Raw genomic sequence first — 9,140 nt, forward strand, 5'->3', positions numbered from 1 at the left:
CCAGGAAAGGGCTCGGGGTATCCTTACAAGGCATCATAGATCCCGTCACTTTGATTGCCAATGAGAAGTTCTTTGGCATAGGTTTCCAAACTACCAATGCCGACATAAAATGGGCCGATGAGCGTAAGAAAAATGGATGGGTCCTGCCTCATCCAGTCCCGCATCTCGCCAAGTCATTTGTTAAGCCAAAGTATATAGAAGAAGAAGAAGAAGAAGAAGAAAAAGAAGAAGAAGAAGAAGAAGAAGAAGAAGAAGAAGAAGAAGAAGAAGAAGAAGAAGAAGAAGAAGAAGAAGAAGAAGAAGAAGAAGAAGAAGAAGAGGCCTTCATGGCCGAAGAAATTGACATTTGTGAGGCAATGAGACAAATGTTGTACGAGGTTCACATGGTCTAATCGGGGGAAGGCTCAAGCACTGCTGAGGTGCAGTACATGGGGCCAAATTCTAAAGTTCAAAATTGGAAGGCTACTCCATTCCCTGTCAGGCGGGAATCCCGGTAGTTCAGTTTTGCCATCCTTTCTGCATTCCGAGTTATTTCAGGGTGTAACTCGAATATTTTTTTTGTTGTCTTTTCATTCAATGTAAACCCTCCTATCTTCAAATTCAATGAAATGAAATCAATATTGCATCATTTATGGATTTCCTTTATTTCTTTTTGATTTTGCTATTTTCTTATCTTTTTTTTAGTTCTAATAATGCGGACTTAAATAACATGACATGCTTGCGGACTTCATGCCCAGATCCTAAAACGTTGTCTAACTGTGAAATAATTAATCAAGAACTAGAATATGATGAAGATGAGGCTTTTAGGGAAATAAAACGAGAATTGGAATAATTTGAGAATAAGCCTAAGCCAAACTTAAATGAAACCGAGCTAGTCAATTTGGGCAGTTCAGAAGAGATTAGAGAAACCATGATAAGCATTCACGCTGAGGAAAAAATTAGAGATGCATTGATTCAACTTTTGTTTGAATTTAAAGACGTGTTTGCATGGTCTTACGATGATATGCCAGGAATAAGCATCGATTTAGTGGTACATAAGTTACCAACTTACCCCGACTGTCCACCTTTCCAACAAAAGCAAAGAAAGTTCAAAACAGACATCAGTGATAAGATCAAAGAAGAAGTTGCCAAACAATTGAAAGCTGGTGTAATCCGAGTAGTCCGATACACCACATGGTTGGCTAATGTGGTTCCAGTACCAAAGAAAGACGGAAAAACCCGAGTGTGTGTTGACTATAGGGATTTGAACAAAGCAAGCCCTAAGGATAACTTTCCGTTACCAAACATCCACTTCTTTGTCGACAATTGCACCAAACATGAGATATAGTCTTTTATGGATTGTTATGCTGGGTATCACTAAGTTCTGATGGATGAAGAAGACGCATAAAAGATAGCCTTCACCACACCGTGAGGCACTTACTGTTACAGGGTCATGCCATTCGGTCTAAAAAATGCCGGGGCAACTTACATGAGGGCTATGACAGCCATTTTCCATGACATGATGCACCAGAAAATTGAGGTGTATGTGGATGATGTGATCATTAAGTCTAGAACACAGGAAGACCATGTGTGGGATTTGAGAAAGTTCTTTGAGCGTCTGCGCAGATATGACTTGAATTTGAATCCAGCTAAATGTGCATTCAGAGTTCCATCTGGGAAACTTATGGGGTTTATAGTTAGCCGGAGGGGTATCGAGCTAGATGCAACAAAGATAAAGTGTATTCGGGATTTGCCACCTCCGAGAACTAAGAAAGAGGTCATGAGTCTACTGGGAAGATTGAATTACATCAGCAGATTCATTGCTCAGCTCACCACCACTTGTGAGCCCATATTTAAGCTACTGAAGAAAGATGCAGCGATCAAATGGATAGATGAATGTCAAGAGGCTTTTGATAAGATCAAAGAATATCTGTCAAATCCGCTAGTGTTGTTCCACCCGAGCCAGGAAGACCTTTGTTTTTGTATCTGACAGTCTTGGAAAATTCCTTTGGTTGTGTCCTGGGGCAACACGATGTGATCGGGAAGAGAGAGCAGGCCATATACTACTTGAGCAAGAAGTTTACCAGTTATGAAGCCAAGTATACTTTGTTGGAAAGAACTTGTTGCGCCCTAACTTGGGTCGCCCAGAAACTCAGACATTATCTTTTGGCCTACACCACATATCTCATAACCAGAATGGATCCTCTGAAGTACATATTCCAGAAACCAATGCCTACGGTAAGGTTAGCAAAATGGAAAATCCTGCTCAGTGCGTTTGACATTTTCTATGTCACCCGCACGGCGCTGAAAGGTCAAGCCTTGGCAGATCATCTAGCTGAGAACCCGGTTGATGATAAATACCAACCCCTAAGTACATACTTTCTGGAAGAGGAAGTAAACTCAGTTGAAATAATTCCATAGGACACAAATGCTTGGAAAATGTTCTTTGATGGAGCTGTAAATACAAAAGGTGTCGGGATTGGGGCAATTTTGATTTCGCCCATTGGTCAGCACTATCCGGCCACAGCCCGACTTCGTTTCTTCTGTACAAAAAACACTGACGAGTATGAAGCTTGCATCATGGGCATGAATATGGCAGTTGATCTGGATATTGAGGAGTTGTTAATCATGGGAGATTCTGACTTTATTATCTGGCAAACCCAGGGCGAATGGGAAACCCGAGACATCAAGCTTTTCCCATACAAGCAACATGTGGAAGATCTTAGAAAACGGTTCAAGACCATCGAGTTCAGGTATATTCCTCGATTCCACAATGAATTAGCTGATGCATTAGCTACTTTGGCCTCAATGCTGTTGTATCCGGGTATTGTCCATATTGACCCACTGGAAATCCAAATTCGAGAAAGGCATGGTTATTGTAATGCAATTGAGATAGAACCAGATGTTTAGCCTTGGTATCACGATATCAAAAGGATTTTTAAAACAAAGGAATATCCCGAGCAGGCCAGTGGAGACCAAAAGAGAACCATTAGAAGGTTGGCCAGCAGTTTCTTCTTAAGCGGAGAAGTTTTGTACAAAGGAACCCTAGACCTGAATATTTTGAGGTGTGTAGACATCAAAGAAGCAGAAAAGATCATGAACGAAGTGCATTCGGGGGTATGCAGGCCCCACATGAACGGATATGTACTTACAAAGAAAATCCTGCGGGCAGGTTATTACTGGATGAAAAGGATTGCTTTAGTTTCGTCCGAAAATGCCATCAATGTCAAATACACGGTGACCTGATTCATGCACCGCCCTCAGAGTTGCATCCTATATTATCACCTTGGTCGTTCGTTGCTTGGGGCATGGATGTCATTGGGCCAATCGAGCCAAAAGCTTCAAATGTGCACAGATTCATCTTGGTTGCCATTGATTATTTCACAAAGTGGGTTGAAGCAGTTACTTTCAAAGCCGTCACTAAAAAATAAGTGGTGGACTTCGTGCATTCAACCATCATTTGTCGTTTTGGTATTCCAAAAACTATCATTATAGACAATGCTGCAAATTTGAACAGTCACTTGATGAGGGAGGTATGCGAACAGTTTAAAATTATGCATCGCAACTCTACCCCCAACCGACCCAAAGCCAATGACGCCGTTGAAGCGACAAACAAGAACATCAAAAAGATCCTCAGGAAAATGATTTAGAGTTCTAGACAGTGGCATGAGAAGCTGCCTTTTGCATTATTGGGATATCGCACAATTGTGCGCACATAAGTTGGGGCCATGCCTTACTTATTGGTTTATGGCACTGAAGCTGTAATACCTGCAGAAGTTGAAATTCCCTCTCTTTGAATCTTTGTTGAAGCTGAGATCGAGGATGATGAATGGGTCAAGACCCAGCTGGACCAATTAACTATGATTGATGAAAAGCGGATGGCCGCAGTTTGTCATGGGCAGTTGTACCAACAAAGAATAGCCCGTGCTTACAACAAAAAAGTGCGGCCCAGGAAATTCAAAGTGGGGCAACTCGTTCTGAGACGTATTCTCCCGCATCATGAGGAAGCAAAAGGAAAATTTGCTCCAAATTGGAAAGGTCCGTACATTATAAGAAAACTGTTGCCGAAAGGGGCATTGTACTTGGGAGACATTGAAGGAAATGACCCTGAAATAGCTGTCAATGCGAATGCGGTCAAAAGGTATTATGTTTAAACCCTTTCGCGATTTTAATACTCTCCGATTGGGATGACGAAGGCTTTCATTCTCGCTACCCAAACACTATCAATCCTTGCAAACCCTTTGAGCTGGTTCTCTTTTCTTTGATTACCCTATTTGGAACTTGAAAGTCATGTAAAAAAAAAGGGGATGAACAAAAAATTATGAAAACAAAAGAAAAATCAAATACAAAGTTCCTTGAACTACGTTCGAGTTGATTCTGAAAGGATACATAGGCAGCCTCACTCTGGTGTTCGGTCACATCAAAATAAAAATCCAAATTTCCCCAAAGTTGAAATTGGGGGAGAAGTTATAAAGGTTCGGCGATGGTTCCACCTGAAAGTTTCCAAAGTTGTAACCCGGTCCAAATTATTTTACCCAATTCCTCTTAAGTCCTTCTGATCAATCAGCGAGAATGTTACTTGGATCTGTTGCCACCAAATGAGAGAAATAAAATTAGAGAGTCTTATCGGTGAAAACCCTCACGGGCACCGTAAGGCGATGGTAAGCAGAGAAATTGAAATGAGAGAGTCTTGTTAGTGAAAACTCGCAAAGAGCACTACAGGGCAACGTGGGGAAGATAAATGAGAGAGGACAGTTGGTGAAAACCCGCAAAGGGCACCACTGATCGAAAAGGGGAATCCTCACAGCCATCAGCATCGACAGAGTCCTGGCAAGGTTTCTCAACCTTGAGATATAAGTTATGATGAATTTCTGAGAGTTGGACGGTTTACACAGATCAGGCATCCAGTCCAAGAGGCATGTCATGTTCATTGAAGTCTGCATGCACTCCAGATAAGTCCTTATTTTCCTTTCCCCAAAAGGGATACCTCTCGTCTAAGTTCATTTTGTCCATTTCATTGTTTTGTTTTTCTTTGAATCCCTTTCGGTCTAATTCTTTTCTAAAACTAAGACAAATAAAGTATGGAAAGATTGATTTACAGGGCTTTGTTTGACACGAGCCAATATTCGAGAAGGCACCCAGCCTCGGCAGGTGCATTGAGTCGACTTCGACTGGCCATGATGGCCGATGCCTTGAAATCAAAATTCCTGAAAGGAAAGGAAATCAAAGTCAAATGCCCACAAAGGCAAAATAAAGTTGAAAAAGGTTAAATCCCACGTGATTAACCGTTATGGTAAAGTTTTGGAAAAGGCAAGTTCTCCAAGGCCAGAAATGAAATCGGTCATCAGAGAACAAGCAAGCACTTGAGATTTTCATCAAAGAAGCCGGGCCGAGATCAAGTGACCGAAACATTCAAGGCCACAAAACCAACCACCTTTTCAAACTGACAAATTGTTCTTTGTTTGAAAAACAAGAAGCAGGTGCAACCAAAAAGAAATTGTGCAAGGGCTAGAAACAGCTTTGCAGCAACAACTCAAAAAGGGAGGTTTTCTCTAAAATTCTATTTGCATTTACCCATTCTTTGAAATAGTAAAAAGAAAAGAAATAAGATACAATGATGAAAATGATGGGAAAAAAAAATAATATTCAAAATCATGGTAGTATAGGGTCTCCAATCCCTAGCTGTTTTTTTCCAACATAGGGTCTCCATTCCCTAGTTGATGCCAACATAGGGTCTCCACTCCCTAATTGATGCCAGCATAACCTGATGCCAATATAGGGTCACCACTCCCTAGTTGATGCCAGCATAACCTGATGCCAACATAGGGTCTCCACTCCCTAGTTGATGATTTTCCAACATAGGGTCTCCACTCCCTAGTTAATGATGCCAACATAGGGTCTCCACTCCCTAGTTGATGCCAATATAGGGTCACCACTCCCTAGTTGATGCCAACATAGGGTCTCCACTCCCTAGTTGATGATGCCAATATAGGGTCTCCACTCCCTAGTTGATGCCAGCATAACCTGATGCCAACATAGGATCCCCACTCCCTAGTTGATGCCAATATAGGGTCTCCACTCCGTAGTTGATGCCAGCATAACCTGATTCCAGCATAGGATCTTCACTCCCTAGTTGATGCTAATATAAGGTCTTCACTCCCTAGTTGATGCCAGCATAACCTATTGCAAACATAACTTGATGCCAACATAGGGTCCCCACTCCCTAGTTGATACCAATATAGGGTCTCCACTCCCTAGTTGATGCCATCATAAGCTGACGCCAACATAGGGTCTTCACTCCCTAGTTGATGCCAATATAGGGTCTCCACTCCCTAGTTGATGCCAGCTTAACCTGATACCAACATAGGGTCTCCACTCCCTAGTCTATGTTTCCTCCAGGTACACCACTCCTACCCTTTTTATCGCTTTCAATAATGAAGTCGTATAGAATTTCGTTACAATAACTAATAAAATTTTCCTAGTGAAAACTGGGGTAGAAAAATTTCGTTCGTTTGTTTTGATGCCTAAGTAGGTTATACCTCGAGGCACATGATTCGAAATGACCAAAAGAAGAAGTCTTAGTCCAAAATAAAAGAAGAAAAATAAAAGAGTTGAAAGCAAAGTGCAGAGGCGGAGAAAAGATGCGGACCGCCCAAAACATGAATCAATCCACAAGATTGTCCCGTATTGATCCGAAAATCTGAAGAAAGAATGAGCTAGCACCTACAACTACTAAGCATCAAGATTCAAATCAGAGTCTGAATGAAGAACCAGCACAGACTCAAGATCAAGCTTCAAAAGATTTATAGATAGAAATCTTGTAACTCGTAGCTGATAGGCTTAGTTAGTCTTTTGCAATTTGACTTTGGTGTAATAAGGAGCTCAGCAGCAGCAGCAGCAGTGAAATCATAGCTTCCCGGTAGTCCCAGCTACCAAAACTTCTAAAACTACACTGACCTGATTCCTTTATAGCCAAGGATATGTAGGCAACCTCTGAAGCAAGGTTCAGTCAAACCTTTTCAAAATGCTTCCCAGGGAGTGTCCAAACGGGCAAAAATTGCTCGTATTTGCTCGCTTTATCTTAGCCCGAAAACTCTTCATGTTTTCGAGCAAAGAGGGGCAGCTGTGAGCACGTGATTTTTGCCCAATGAAAATACTCCTACAAAATCCACAAAATAAATCTTTCTAATTGTTTTAATGTTATAGAATTTTAGGAATTCCTTTTTAATTATTGTTTGCATTTAGTTGCATTTTTGTGCATTCTTTATATTTTAAAGTCATGAAAAAATACCAAAAATGTTTAATGCTTCATTTCATAGCACGTAGATCATAATTGCATTTAGGATTAATCATTTTTGATTAAGTGCATTATTAATTGAAAATCACAAAAATATAATAGTCATGTCTACAATTTAGCTTTTAGTGTTAAATTAATTAGTGTTAAATTAGTGAAATAAGTAAGATTAAATTCTATAAAATAGATTAAGTTAGAGTCTAATTTAGGATTTTGTTTAGCTTGTTTATGATTTTAATTAATGAAATTAGATTTTTTTTTAAATAAGGAAAAGAAAGAAAAACAAAAGAAAGAAGAAGGTTGTCTTGTTTTGAATTGGGCCAAGCCTAAGAGGCCCAAAACAATTCCATCCTCCCAACCCAATCTCCTTTAAACCCGGTCCAAAACAATTCCATCCTCCCAACCCAATCTCCTTTAAACCCGGTCCATTTTTGCCCAATAACTAAACGACATCGTTTTGTCCCCAAGTAATCTCAGCCGTTCATGATTTCTAATCTAACGACTCTGAATTCCCCACCATTTCTCATTTAACTGCCCAAACACCCCCCAAACCCTAGAGACCACCCTCATTTCCCCCATCTCCTCTCTGAGCTTAAACAAGCCGCTCCCAAACCCCTCACTCTCACCGGCCAGCGGCGCCATTCCAAACTCCATCAAACTCACACCCTATACCCCTCATCTCACCCCCATTCATGATACACAATCAATTTTTCCAAAACCCCTACCGAATCCTTCGAATTTCGGATCTAAAAAAACCCTAGAAATCCAAATCAATCGGTTCTTTGTGTTTTCACCCAGATTTCAGCTAATGAGTACGAAATTGACATCAATCGGTTGCTCATGACAAGAGCAATCGATTGATGCTAATTTTAACTCATTGCATGACCATCAGATTTAGGACAAAGTACTACTATTATTTCAGAACTCGATCGCCTCTTTTGGTTCGAATATCTTCAAAGCGGGTAGCCATCTCTTCTTTATTTTTTATTTTTCCTTTATTCCTGAGGATTCAAGCTTGTTTAGTTTAATTTCTAGGTTTCTGTCACGCCCATTTGTTTAGGAAGATTAATAATTGAATACTTGATTGGTTAAACTGGTTGTTGGTTTGATTAGTTCAATTAAAAGTAGGTTTATTTAAGTTAGTAACCATTTATTTGAATATCAGCATATTTAGTTTAGGCTTTCATTATTAGCAAAATCGTTGGAAGATTAGTTGTTGGCTGAATTTGAAGTTTAGATAGTTTGTTGATGTTTTGCAATTGCACATTTGTCTAATTGACTGATTGTAATTAGTCCTTGCTTCATGCTTAATTTGTGCTCGATAGTTTGGTTGTTTAATTTAGCTTAATTAGTTGTTGTTTGACTTCCTTAAAAATAAAAAGGACAGTAGATCTGGGATAGAAGCACTAATTGGTATTAACTGAGACTCAAGGGGGCTTAAGGGCATTAAAAATAGGGCATCTTGTCCAGTTTCTTTTTTTGGGAAGTTTATAGAAGGGACTAAAGTGCAATAGAAAACCAGAAATTAGATCAGCTTTCGGGTAGAAAGGGTGAACTTTCAGAAGTTAAAAAAAAAGTGAACATGAGAAAAAACTTCTAGAAAGGGACAACCATCCAAATCTGTTAGAAAAGATGCTGAAATTAGATATAGATGTCCATTTTCTGGTACAAAAGATGCCATTTTCCTCAATTTAAGGAAAGGCTGGCAGATTCTTTTATACCAGATCTTCATTTCCCTCATAGGGCTCTCACATATTCTATATAAGTGGTGGGGGGAGGGGGGGAGACAGATTTTACACTAGACACACACGAAAATACACTCTGAAAATTGGCACTGTTTTCTTCATTTTAGAGACTGTTTTAGACA

General features: G+C 40.0%; 1 protein-coding gene across 1 annotated transcript; it reads left to right on the plus strand.

The window, feature by feature from the left end:
* The first annotated feature begins 910 nt into the window (after positions 1–910).
* LOC138894856 (uncharacterized) lies at positions 911–1,327 on the plus strand. The gene has a single exon (XM_070179587.1). The coding sequence runs from the start codon at positions 911–913 to the stop codon at positions 1,325–1,327; it is 417 nt and encodes a 138-aa protein (XP_070035688.1).
* The last annotated feature ends 7,813 nt before the right edge of the window (positions 1,328–9,140 follow it).

Source organism: Nicotiana tomentosiformis, chromosome 6 (assembly GCF_000390325.3).
Source record: "Nicotiana tomentosiformis chromosome 6, ASM39032v3, whole genome shotgun sequence".
In the NCBI taxonomy this organism is placed as follows: Eukaryota; Viridiplantae; Streptophyta; class Magnoliopsida; order Solanales; family Solanaceae; genus Nicotiana; species Nicotiana tomentosiformis.

Coding starts and splice junctions, on each gene's coding strand:
- LOC138894856 (XM_070179587.1), top strand. CDS start 911: ATGATAAGCATTCACGCTGAGGAAAAAATTAGAGATGCATTGATTCAA.